Here is a 14,358-nt window from a genome sequence, read left to right as displayed (position 1 = left end):
TAAAAGAATTAGCTAGCTTGAGAGCCTTAATTCTATATAAAATATCATCCAATGGGGTCTCAACCTTAAGATCCTCCTCAAAAGCCTCTTACCAAAAAGCAACTGCAGTAGTTACAGGAACAATGCACACTATAGGTTGCAGAAGAAAACCCTGATGAATAAAGATTTTCTTTAGAAGACCCTCTAATTTTTTATCCATAGGATCTTTAAAAGCACAACTGTCCTCAATAGGTATAGTTGTACGCTTAGCTAGGGTAGAAATAGCTCCCTCCACCTTAGGGACCGTCTGCCACGAATCCCGAATGGTGTCAGATATGGGAAACATTTTCTTAAAAGTAGGAGGGGGAGAGAACGGAATGCCTGGTCTATCCCATTCCTTAGTAACAATGTCCGAAATCCTCTTAGGGACCGGAAAAACATTAGTGTAAGTAGGAACCTCTAGATATCTATCCATTTTACACAATTTCTCTGGAGGAATTACAATAGGGTCACAATCATCCAGAGTCGCTAAAACCTCCCTAAGTAACAAGCGGAGGTGTTCAAGCTTAAACTTAAAAGTCCTTATATCCGAGTCTGTTTGAGGGAACATCTTTCCTGAATCAGAAAGCTCTCCCTCAGACAGCAATTCCCCTACCCCCAATTCAGAACATTGTGAGGATACATCGGAGATGGCTAATAAAGCGTCAGAGGGCTCAGAATTTACTCTCATACCGGACCTACTGCGCTTCCCCTGCAAACCAGGCAGTTTAGATAATACCTCTGTCAGGGTAGTAGACATAACTGCGGCCATATCTTGCAGGGTGAAAGAATTAGACGCACTAGAAGTACTTGGCGTCGCTTGTGCAGGCGTTAAAGGTTGTGACACTTGGGGAGAAGTAGATGGCATAACCTGCTTCTCTTCTGACTGAGAATCATCCTGAGACATACTTTTATCAGCTAAAATATGTTCTTTGCAATGTAAGGCCCTTTCAGTACATGAGGGACACATTTTAAGTGGGAGTTCCACAATGGCTTCTAAACACATGGAAAATTGGCTTTCCTCAATGTCAGACAGGTTAAACAGGCTAGTAATGACCACAAACAGGCTTGAAAACACTTTATTTAGTGAAAAAATAACAATCAGAAAAAACGGTACTGCGCCTTTAAGAGAAAAAAAAAGCATACAATTTTTCCAAAACTGCTTGAAAACAATAAAATTATCCCAATTTTATGATAGAAGCATCCCAACTTTGCAGCTAAGTTTGCCCCACAAGGAAAGGAATACTTAACCCTTACCAGAAAAAAACTGAAAATTATAAGCACGTTTATTTCAATAAAAAGCACCCCTTGCACCTCGCCACAACCCTGCTGTGGCGCATCCTACCTGCCCTCAGGGGTCTGTAAAACCGGGTTAAACCTTCGATTTGGCCCAATACTGCTCACAAAGGCCCACCAGAGTTGGAGCTTGCTGCTTGCCTGAGAAAAACAACTGAGCAACTGAGACGTGAAAATAGGCCCCGCCCATCTCACTCGATGTCTCACAGCCTAAATTAACCGCACCAGAGCCGTCTAAAACCTAGCCATGTGGGTTCATATACCCATGAATGAAGCCATGTGTACCCTTTTCAATAAAGCATAAAAACGTCTCTCATAAAAAACGTTATCTGCACTCCCTGTAAACGTTTGCCCACAAACATTCTAACATCAGTGTTAACCATTTTTTTTTTATAGCCCATATATGCAAGCTCAGTAATACCCCTCTGTATACTTTCGGATTACTGCTTACTCTCTCCCTCATGGGGATACTGTCAGCCAATTCTGAAATAACAGTCTCTCCAGAAAAAAAATGACTGAACATACCTCACTGCTTATAGCATGAAAAACGTTCCTCACACTGAAGTTTCTTAAGTACTCCTCAGCCATTCTGTGGGAACTGCTCTGGATCTTAGTAACAACTGCTAAGATCATCAGCCTCCAGGCAGAAGTCTTCATCCATCTGCTGCCTGAGGGAAAATAGTACACACCGGTACCATTTAAAATAAAAAAACTCTTGCTTGAAGAAAATAAAAACTAACATTTTATCACCTCTTTCACTTTACCCTTCCTATTACATAGAGTAGGTGAAGAGAATGACTGGGGGGTGGAGTCAAAGGAGGAGCTATATAGACAGCTCTGCTGTGGTGCTCTTTGCCACTTCCTGTTAGCAGGAGGATAATATCCCACAAGTAAATGATGAATCAGTGGACTCGTCGCATCTTATAGAAGAAATGCTTTTAGTCCAAACAAATACACTTCTGAGTATTTTAAATTATGTTTTGTCCCTATAAATTGATCAAGCCTCTGCTTTTCCATAAATAAAGGACCAGTCAATAGTATAGGATATGCACATAAATAGGTGTATTATAAACAGTCAATCATTTTGAGACCTACTTGGTGAGACCGACTCAGACAACTAAGGACAGGTAGTAGGTAGGTGGGGGTCACACCGGGTCAGTATTCAGTGGGTGGGATTGACAGGCACAAGGGGTCACCGTCAATAGCGGCATTATAGATAGTCTCTGGGCTGCCTGTCTCTGGGGTCTCTCACTCTGGGGTCAGACCGTTAGTGGGTGGAGTTTTGGAACCGTGGGATTTATAACAGCGGCAAATTTCGACAATGAAAGCTTGAAGCGGGGGTGATACGGCCAAGGTCACAAGCACGTCCATTGTTTATATGAGTGCGCATGGAGCAGTGACGTGTACATGCACGCATGCGCAAAAGATAAATAATTATTCAAATTTACACATCTATGTACAGACTACTCAGGACAGGGGTGGTCAGAATATGGCGCTATAATTGAACATGCAGAGAATAAAAGTAAGGTTTTATAAATATTTACATTGACTTGTCCAAATTTTATGCTGCAGATACTTTATATTTCGCATTTACTACGCACCTTTACTGATATTTCAGTTTACCATTTTGATACTATTGACTGATCCTTTAAGATAAAATTGCTCTAGGACTCACTTGGTATTCTAAAGCAAACCACTTTTTATTCTTCTTAAGTTTGTGTAAAGGTATTAAAATACCATATGTGCAATGAGCCCATGTATATGTAGATGCTTTAAGAAATTCTGGAAATTTTGTTATAAGTTATCTGCTCAACAAATCCTTTAAAAATTAGGAGCCAATAAGAATATTTAGGTGCCAGACAGTGGTATTTGTACATAGATATATGAATAATAACCCAAAATAGTTAGGAGCTGGGGTAGAATTCTAGGAGCCAGTGGCTCCTTGGCTCCTGGGTTTGTCAACACCTGGTTTAGCAAATGTCTAAATGTTTTTTTTAATTACTTAATTTCAGATTTTCATATTAAAGTGATGGTAAACCCTAGCGTTTGGGAAACGCTAGGATTTACAATCATAACAAATAAAGGGGACTTTCATTCATGAAGTATAAAATACTTCATTCTGAAAGCCCCTTTATTTGTTAGCAGCGTTTGCTGCGCTGAGCTGCTAAAGGCAGCCCACGGCAGAACGCAATTTGGCTGAGAGGTGACGTTTCCACCTCTTAGCCAATAGCCGTGCTAAATGCAGCTTGGCGCCAGGTTTTGTGGCGCCAAGCTGTATTTCCCGCACGGCTATTGGCTAAGAGGTGGAAACGTCACCTCTTAGCCAAATTGCGTTCGCTAGGGTTTACCATCACTTTAAAGGCTAGTATAAATAATTTTAAATTAAACGTTTCCAGGGCTCATTGTACTGTGCAGGAAATCGTCAGAAAGAACTGAACTGATGAATAGAGTTCCTTACCCAGTAGCCATAGAGGCCAGTGCGCATGTAATTGGTCCGAATGTCCTGTATGAAGGGAATATGCTTGTGCTTTACAAAAATCAGGAGGAGAAGACCCTGCATCCGAATAGAAGAAATCTGGAATAGAAGTTAATAAGAGTCAAACAAATGTAGATAATCATTTGAAGGAAGAGCATGCAATTTTAAGCAACCTTCTAATTTACTCCTATTATCAAATTGTCTTTGTTCTCTTGGTATCTTTATTTGAATGTAAGCTTAGAACCCAGCCCATTTTTGATTCAGCAATTGGGTAACCCTTGCTGATTGGTGGCTACATTTAGACACCAATCAGAAAGTGCTACCCAGGTTCTGAACCAAAAATGGGTCGGCTCCTATGCTTACTTTTTCAAATAAAGATACCAAAAGAACGAAGAAAAATTGATAATAGGAGTAAATTATAAAGTTGCTTAAAATTGCATGTCCTATCTGAATCATGAAATTTTAATTTTGACTAGACTATTCATTTAATACAACATACTGAGATTTTTTTACACTGATTTTCAATACATCAAGGGATATTATCTAGCACTTTAACATTTTTTTATTTAATGAACCCCATTTGCATTATGAAAGTGTTCTAGATCTATCTACACTAAAATTTGAACAGGTTTAAAAGGTATCAGCCTTTGGTTTTGTTTATGGATGTTTCTGTGCTGAATAAGCCAACATTTTCTTGCCAGGCTTGTAAAGGCATATTCTTAACAACCAATAGAACTGTAGGATTTGTATCTTTTAGCCCCTGAGCATAAATTAGTATTACTTGCTCGCAAACATGCATTTACAGTAGTTTCAATTAAAGCTACTTTTACTTATGTTTTTTAGAAAAACTGTTTCCCTGATGCTCATTCAAAAGCATGTTGTTGTATTTTTACATTTGCAAAAAATAAATGAATGAAAAATAAAGGACAATTACCATAAAACAATGCATGAGACTGTTTATTAACATTCGCTGTGAATAAAAGAAAAACCATGGTACCTTGACATAGCCAAGAGGAGCCAAAAAATCCATGAGGAACAGACTCCATGGGTCGTCAAATGCCAAATCTGACAGAAAATTTAGAACCTTGGCATTAACTTCCTGCAAGCTGAAAAAAAGACGTTGAAAGGATGTCATTATATAAATAATACGTTATCAATCTCTATACCACTATATATTTATTTTTTGCAGGAACATATTACTTTGAAACTTCGCAGGTTTGTGGGTACCGTTAGTGAGCGTGATTAGCCAAACGAACAATACAAACTACTGCACCAATCTTCAAGAAATTTGTGCCAATAGATTTTTTTTGTCTAGCATGCACATTTTGATGAAAAATAAGCAGTGCTTCCTGAGATATAAAGGTTAAAAAAATTAAATTAATATAGGCTCAGAATATGGCAGCAGAGCACTGTGGGAGTTACAAACAAATATCTTGGACAGTATGTTTTTGTGGGCCTCGTCAGAGAAATGCATGAATCTCCCTTAGGGACACTGGTCCCTAATGATAAAAATTTACATAAAAGAATGTGTACACACTATGTATGATAGCACATACACACAAACTCGCACATAGAGACACTCACACTCTCACAAAGACAATAATGCTCTCTCACATACACAAGTACACTCATTCTTTCAAAAAGACACACACTCGGAAAGTCACTGACAAAAAGACACACACAGAGAGACATACTCCTACACTTAGCAAAAACACACACACACACAAGGGAAATAACTGTAGGCATGTGCGTATGTTGTAAATGCACATCACTTTTTTGTCTGTGGCTGTTTTCTACCAAACATATGGGCAAAAAAGTGCATTCTGAAGTTTTCACATGTGGAACCTACTTTATTTTTGTTAAAGTAGTTGGTATTAAAGAAAATAGAAGTACTTTTGGGTACTAGGAAGTTTAAAAAAAAAAACATATAATGCTGGACTGGTCCTTAACCCTTTGAGTGCTAAGCTGAATTTTTTTTTATTTTTTATGTTTTTACATAAAACATTTTTTTACTTTTATTTTTTTTTACAGATCCCCAAGACTTACCGTTGGAAAGGTTAGGCGATTACCTTTCTAACGGTGGGTCTTGGGGGTCTGTAGCTGCTTAGATGCCTGAGATACCGGCTTCTAAGCAGCATGCCCCCTTTCCCTATACTTTGCATTGTCCATTTTAAATAAAGTTGCGCAGTGAGTTATCACGTCATTGTGCGGGACGTCATCGCGCAAAACGTGAAGCCCTGGCGATGCCTGTCACTATACAGGCCCGATCACCGGGGTATGAGCGGGTGCCAGCCTCCAGATCTCCCTTAAGGTCGGAGAGTGGTAGCGACGGCTCTGGGCCGTCTTTAGCACCTGAGTGAGACAATTTGCGATGGCTCAGAGCCGTCGTTAGCACTGAAAGGGTTAAAATCACATGTACATCTGCACTGCACTTTTTAATACCTCACAAACAGAAATGAATATCACAAACTCAGCAGTCATTAGGCCTCAGCCTTTTACTATTATACAATGCTCTTTGGCTTTGGGAGTTGTTGCTGGGTAACACAGTTCATTCTGTATAAGAGAGGACAATGATATGCCAATATTATAATTCTGTTACTGTGCCAGCACCAATGCCAGTAATACTTGTGGTGCTTTTGTTAACACCATAAAAATATAACCATTAAACAAAATCTAAAAAAAAAAAAAACACACAAAATTGTTATTTTATTTAAGTCACTAAATGATTTGTGATTCTTATTTCTGTAAAAAGAGAGAATTGCTGTTCTATTGTATTGGTATGAATGTATATACATCATATTTCACATTAGGATTATAGGATACAGTAATAATCCAACTGCAGCATCTGAAACTGCCCAGTGTTCTGTAAATGTCACACATGTGACACTTACAGGTGTTTGACAGGATATTTATGTAATGTGAAATGAGTCACCATTACTTCCTGTTACATTCATGCTGCTACTCTCCAGAGCATCTATTTCTCATTTCTAATTTGTGAGTGTACAACTTGATTCTCTGTTCTCTCTCAGTCCTTTTCATGCCAGTAGTTATAATACAAGTAGAAGTAGATGTTGAGCAACAAGGAGCCAGCTCGCTCAGACAGTGACAAAACAGCACTTGGCTCTGACAGATTCTGGGACTGTTAATTCAATGAATTACAAAAGGGGACAACATATGTATAATTCCGTCTCGAATACTGAGAAGCCAGTCACATCATTTTTATTGAATCAATGAAGGATTTACATATAGGTATCTGTAGAATTAAAGGGTCACTAAAGTCAAAATTAAAGTTTCATAAATCAGATAAATCATGCAATTAAAAATTTTTTTTTTGAAGTTTGAATATATTTTCATTATGAAAACTTGCACAATCTTTTTATATGCACAGCTTTTGAGGTTCCAGCTCCTAATGAGCATTTGCAAAAGTGCACAGTATATATGTATATGAATTCTGTGATTGGCTGACGGCTGTCACATGTTACGGGGGTGGGGGGGGGGGGGGTTGATTGGATTAACTTTGAAATTTGCCAGAGAATATGCTACTGCTCATTAACAAATTTTAAATTAAAGGGATAGGTAAGTCAAAATTGCATGATTCAGATAGAACATGTAATTTTAAGACACTTTTAAATTCACTTCTATTTTCAAATGTGTTTTGTTCTCTTGGTACTTCTTGCTGAAAATGAATATGCACATTTCATACACTAGTGGGAGCTAGCTGCTGATTGGTGCCTGCACACATTTATCTCTTGTGATTGGCTAACTAAATGTGTTTAGCTAGCTGCCAGTAGTGCAATGAGGGAGAGATAGAGAGAGATAGAGAGAGAGAGAGAAAGAGAGAGATAGAGAGAGATAGATAGAGATAATAATGGTATCTTTAGAAAGTCCATTTAATGGTGAGAAAAACGGTATATAATATGTGTGGGTACAGTAAATGAGTAAGAGGAAAATTACAGCTAAACACAAACACCGCAAAAATGTAAAAATAGCCTTAGTCCCAAATAGACAGAAAATGGAAAAGTGCTGTGGTCATTAAGGGGTTAAAGGGACAGTTAGATACAAATAAAACTTTCATGATTCAGATAGGGCATGTAATTTTAAACAACTTTCCAATTTACTTATTTTGCTTTGTTCTCTTGGTATTCTTAATTGAAAGCTAAACCTTGAATGTTCATATTCTAATTTCCTGAAGGCCGCCTCTAATTTAAATGCATTTTGACAGTTTTTCACCACTAGAGGGCGTTATTTTCATGTGTTTCATACAGATAACATTGAGCTCATGCACGTGAGTGAGCACTGATTGGCTAAAATGCAAGTCTGTCAAAAGAACTGAAATAAGGGGACAGTCTGCAGACTGTCCCCTTATTTTAACTGTGTTTGTTATGCAAAACTGCGCGTTCACGTATTTCCACATAGAATGCAATGGAGATAAAAACAAAAAATACACCCTACTCCAGCGCAAACCTAATCGCATATTCTCATCTGTGCTAACCCGACATAAAAATATTAATATTTCACATATTTATTTTGCCCCCTTTTCACAGGAATTAAACTGCACCCGGCTGACGTTTCAAGGCTAATCCTGTTATATATATCTCCTTAATTGGATTTAGATAATAATAACAACTGCAAAACAATGCACTCTATACTAACATTATAGTCGGGACTAACTTTGTTGTCTGAGGACTAAAGCCCAGATTGGTTCCTCCAAATAGGGCAAATTGTGGGTGTAGCTTGGCTTTAGATAAATAATTGTAGTAATAAAGGATGTCAATTTGTTTAAAAAAAAGACTTTGCTAATATGATGTTCTATTGCGACACAACAGAAATGTACTTACAAGGAGTTTACTGTCCCTATAATGGAGAAAAGATAACAGAGTTGAATGATTAGTAAAGAGACAGATTTGTATAAAGGCATTTTGCTATTAAGTACTTAATTGCCTGATATAAAGTATGAATATGTATAAAAATAGTTTATCGACCTTTAAATAAAGAGCACATTGTATAACAATCTAAATACAGTTCAGCCATTTAGTGCCACGCACAAGCACAGAACAGCAATGTATGATTCAATCTACTAAGAATGTATAAGTGAGTATAACAGCGAAGTGTACAAATCTGGATTACCCAAAGCTACTTAGCTGTGATTAGTTTAAGCACAGAGCACTCTATCTGATTCATTTGTGGATTTTAATTTATTTTTACAGTTACTTTCATGGGAAAGTCATTTTCAGAGTTAGTTTTCACACACTTTTTTTTTATGTTACAATGTCCTGAAGCTAAATTACTGTCTAAACTTAGATTAAAGGACCACTCAATGCAGTAGAATTACATAATGCAATAGCACTTACTCTGAATTTCAAATAAGCAGTAGATTTTTTTCTAACAAATTAATGTTTTCTCCCATTTCCGACGCCCTGTATCATGTGACAGACATCAGCCAATCACAGACTAGTATACATTTACCCTGTGAGCTTGTGCACATGGTTAGTAGGAACTTGTTACCCAGAAAGTGTGAATATAAAAAGACTGTGCAAAAATTGATAACGGAAGTAAAATTGTAAAAAGTGTCTTAAAACTGGATGCTTTATCTGAATCATAAAAGTTTATTTTGAATTGAGTGTCCCTTTAATAGTCAAATCAACCACTTACACATTGTCTATTAGGGAATATTCTCATATCTGTAACTTTGAATTGTTTTCTTTCATTTTTCAGTGATTAGGAATATACATAAAAATTATTTTATTAAAAAGAAAAACTATTAGCAGATTGTACGACACCTGAAAATATCTTATAGGTTTTCTCTCTCGTATAACTCTTGCAAATTATTTGTAATAGAGCGGTTACAGATTTTTTTTCTCTCCAAATAATAAAAAAGTTAAATGGCAATGAGAAAACAGATGTATGTACACCTACCCGATGATATACATATCAATATCTGGGCATGCAGTATCAAGCAGAAGAAGAGAGCTGACATCCTGAGGAGGGGGTGCTGTTCCAATATTCCATGTAACCAAGTGCAGTCTGAAAGGAAGCAGTCATTTAGGGAAGAGATTATTGTAAAAAATATCAAATTTACTGGATTAACTGTGACAGAGAACAGAACGTGAAGAGCAAATTTATTTCAAGACATCTAAATACAGCGCTACCCCTCAATAAGATTGTACAGAATACTAAACAGATGTAGCTCAGTGTTTGCAACATAAAATGTTGTCAGCCAGGTGGTATTATGAAGTAACAAGGTGGGGGCCGTGCAATACAAAGCACAAATTAATTGCATAATTTAACACAAATTGATTTCATGATAATCTGTAAAACAATGAAAAATATAGTATTAGATCATTTTAGTTTAAAGGGATATCTTACTGTAAATGTTTCTCTGCTTTAATGCGTTCCCAATTATTGGTTTTGCATGCTGGAGTGTATCAAATTGTTTAATAGATAATTTAGCTTTATTTTGTTGTTTAAAATATCTGGTTTTGCCTATTGAAACCACCACCACCTTTACGGAAAAAATGAATAATTTAGTATTATCTATAGATAAGCTATATAAACAAGAGTATTCAAGTTTCCAGTAGGGGGTGGGAGAGATAGTCAATAACATTTCCATTTCCCTTGCTCTAAGTATTAGCAATTGCGTAGAGACAGAGCAATAAGATAAGAAGGCCTTAAAGTACAGAGAGACAGATAAGAAAATTACATCTTATTTCTACAGGCTCAGTCCATTTATATGGGCATATTCTTGAGAACAATGGATTTAGGTTTCAATCAGCAAAACATAGACAAAACCAAAAATAACAGGGCAATTTTCCATACATTTTATACTCTGTGGCTACTATAACAAGTCATTGGGAACAAATTAATGGGAAACCAAATTTTACAGAACAATGTCCCTTTAATATTGGACTAAATTTTAGCTGGGGTTTCAGTAAAATCAGTCTAGTGGTTCGCCTGTTAAATAGGTCCTGGACCGAACACTGTAGCTGGTAAATTCAACAAAAAAGTATAGTCTACAACAAGTGGTAAGTTATTCGTCAAACTTCATGGTTTTATAATTCTAGATAGTGCTGGCTTCTTATACAATTGCCCAATAGCTTTACAGAAAAATGAATGCAGACATTAAGCAAATTCCAAGTTTAGTCTCTCACATGCATATTGGTATTACAATATAACATCACAGTTATCCATCCAACACAATGCTGCATCCTCACATTCACAGAAGGCTAAGTAATAACTATGCAAGAAGAAGTAACAGCTATTTTTTCCCTTTAAAAGGTGAGATTATAAAAAAATGAAACATATCAAGAGGAAACGTTACCTATTTTAACATCAAAAAGATATATATATATATATATATATATATAAAGTGAAAACTAGCGCTAACATACTCTGACTAGCAATACTTTTACAGGCATGAACATACTTGCATTCTAGAAAACAGTAAAACTATGATAAAATTCCATTCTACACGAGCATAAAATGTGCTAAGGTGTACCGTTAATAAAAACAAAAACTATGTATTAACAATATAGATTTTCATATTACAATACAGGAAGGCAAATATGATTTTAATTTTTTTTTTCAACCTGAACTGTTGAGTCTTAGGAGCCATTTTTTTTCCGCAGATCAGAAAAGCAGTATCTAGTGAGCGGGAGAGTTCTTCATGAATGTCGTCATCAGAACTGACATCTTCCACACAGGTCAGAAGTTGAGCCACTCTCTGACGCAGCACGAACCTGCCATAGGAACCAGTGCTACTGAAGCTATCAGAGCGCCCACGATCTATATGAAGACCGTCTAGACTAGAAAGTGTAAAGCACGAGGTATCCAGCTCTGAGTACTCAAGGCTGTGTGTTTCCATTCTCACACAAATGAACCAATAGCAAAACTTCTGGGACTCTGGTGAACTAATCTACAAAGGAAGACTTCTCAGAATGTACAAAAGATTCCTTTAATCTCAACACAAATGGTCTCATTGTTTATCAGGCTAAAACATCATTTAGTTTTACGCTCTTTGCTGTAATCTGATTACTTTTTTTTAGATGATGTGGTTTAACCTTTTGTGAGGCAGTCAAAAGTTTTGTTTTTAATGTTTTATCACAATTTAAATCACTACACTACAATGCTCAGTTTCCAACCTCATAAAAATTACAGTCAGAAGAGTGGCAACATCTTTTAAATAGGCATAAAGTTAAAGCAATTACAATCATACTATGCAGCAGCATTGCTGGTTTGCCAGTTATCTGCAGGAAGAATGATTCTGCAGACCAATCTAGAGTACTTCTGTACTAGTGATTGGTAAACATTTATTCTATGACATTGAATGCCTTGGCATATTACCCTAGCAAAGATTATATGAACTTAAAAACACACCAACATAACTTTGGGTGACAATGATCAGTACACAGAATGGACTTAAAGAGACATTGTACACTAGATTTTTCTTTGCATAAATATTTAGTAGATGATCCATTTATATATTGCTTATTTTTAAATTACATTGTGCTGATTTTTAGACTCCTAACCAAGCCCCAAAGTTTTAGATGTATACTGATGTATACAGACTTCAGAATGTTTCTGTTTGTATAATGGGTCTATTCATATGCAGGGGAGGGTCTGCTCTCAGCCACTTTTAGTGGGTGTCCCTGCCTAACCTCATTAACAGTGCTAAATTGGGAGCTTCTAAGTAAGTTTTTAAAAGTTTTTTTAACTGGATTTTTTTATATCAGTATCTGTGCATATTCTTATTTATAGTAGAAATTGGTGTGTACTGTCCCTTTAACCCTTTGAGTGCTAATGACGGCTCTGAGCCGTCACAGAGTTTCCCACTCTGGTGCTAATGACGACTCAGAGCCGTCACTAGCACTCTCCTACCTTGAGGGAGATCTGGGGGCTCCCACCCGCTCCTAGCCCGGCGATGGTGTCAGTAGAGTGACAGGCATCGCCGGGGCTTCCCGTTTTGCGTGGTGACGTCACGCGCAATAACGTGATGATGTCATTGTGCAACTTTATTTATACTTAACAATGTTAAGTATAGGAGCAGGGGGCATGCTGCTTAGAAGCCTGTATCTCAGGCATCTAAGCAGCTACAGACCCCCAGGACTATTGGAAAGGTAATCGCCTAACCTTTCCAACAGTGTAAGTCTAGGTAGTTACTTTCTCCTTCTGTATGCCTCATATGACATTTTCCTTCCTTATGCATCATGTGACAGTCAATCAGAAAATGCACATATGTATATTCTGTGATTCTTGCACATGCTCAGTAGGAGCTGGTGCCTCAGAAAGTGTGCATATAAGGAGATTGTGCACATTTAGCTGATGGAAGTGAATTGGAAAGTTGTTTAAAATTGTGTGCTCTATCTGAATTATGAAAGTTTAATTTTGACTTGAGTGTTCTTTTAACTATTTCTTTTTCCCTCATGATTTAGACACAGCATACAATTTGAAGCAACATTTTAATTTCCTTCTATTATGAAATTTACGTTATTTTCTTGGTATCCTTTGTTGAAGGAGCAACAATGCAGCCATCAATCAGCAGCTAGCTCCCAGCAGTGCATTTCTGCTCCTGAGCCTACCTATGTATGTTTTTCAACAAAGGATACCAAAAGGACATAGAAAAAATGATAACAGAAGTAAATAGGAAAGCTGTTTATAATTGCATGCTCTATCCGAATCATTAAAGTTTAAATGTAGACTTTACTGTCCCTTTAATTAGAGAGTATAATATCATGTCATTGTATATTTAAAGGGATTGTAAAGTTTAATGAATAAGTGCCTTGTATATAAAAATAATTTAAAAAAACAGGTGCACTTTCATTCATTAAACAAACACTCTTATTGTTTTAAAATACTTACCTTTGCATTATGGTAACCATAACGCTGATCCTCCACCCGCAGCTCCTGCTTTCTTTAGCAGATCGATGATTAATCCGGCTTTCTCCAATCATTGCGTGCCCCCTTTGCGCGCCTCACAAGCTGGATACCAAAGGGGGCACGCAACGATTGGAGGAAGCCGGATTAATCATCGATCTGCTAAAGAAAGCAGGAGCTGCGGGCGGAGGATCAGCGTTATGGTTACCATAACGCAAAGGTAAGTATTTTAAAACAATAACACCTAGATTACGAGTTTTGCGTTAGAGGGTATGCGGTGCTAATGAGCAGTTTATGCTCACCGCTCACTTACATACAGCGCTGGTATTACGGGTTTTTACAAACCCGGCGTTAACAGACAAAAAGTGAGCGTTGAGCAAAATTTTGCTCCACATCTCCCTCCAATACCAGCGCTGCTTACGTTAGCGGTGAGCTGGTGTAACGTGCTCATGCACAATTTCCCCATAGGAATAAACGGGGAGAGCCGGCTGAAAAAAAGTCTAACATCTGCAAAAAAAACAGCGTTTAGCTCCTAACGCAGCCGCATTGATTCCTATGGGGAAATAAAATTTATGTTTACACCTAACACCCTAACATGAACCCCGAGTCTAAACACCCCTAATCTTACACTTATTAACCCCTAATCTGCCACCCCCGACATCGTCGACACCTACATTATAACTATTAACCCCTAATCT

The 14,358-nt window shown here is 37.3% G+C and overlaps 1 protein-coding gene across 3 annotated transcripts in view; it reads right to left on the bottom strand.

Moving 5' to 3' along the window:
• The window catches only part of INPP5K (inositol polyphosphate-5-phosphatase K), a 96,158-nt gene that overhangs the window by 37,258 nt on the left and 44,542 nt on the right, over positions 1–14,358 (bottom strand). For 2 of the 3 annotated variants that reach the window (XM_053706242.1, XM_053706243.1), the window contains exons 3-5: positions 9,707–9,814; positions 4,788–4,896; positions 3,773–3,889 (exon numbers count right to left, since the gene is read on the bottom strand). In XM_053706242.1, coding sequence (XP_053562217.1) covers positions 3,773–3,889; positions 4,788–4,896; positions 9,707–9,814 — 334 coding nt within the window. Of the gene's footprint in view, positions 1–3,772; positions 3,890–4,787; positions 4,897–9,706; positions 9,815–11,376; positions 11,579–14,358 lie in introns of those variants that run through there. The other variant, XM_053706244.1, reaches the window with a different exon arrangement.

Source organism: Bombina bombina, chromosome 3 (genome assembly GCF_027579735.1).
Source record: "Bombina bombina isolate aBomBom1 chromosome 3, aBomBom1.pri, whole genome shotgun sequence".
NCBI lineage: Eukaryota > Metazoa > Chordata > Amphibia > Anura > Bombinatoridae > Bombina > Bombina bombina.
This window is presented reverse-complemented; position numbering and strand designations above follow the sequence as displayed.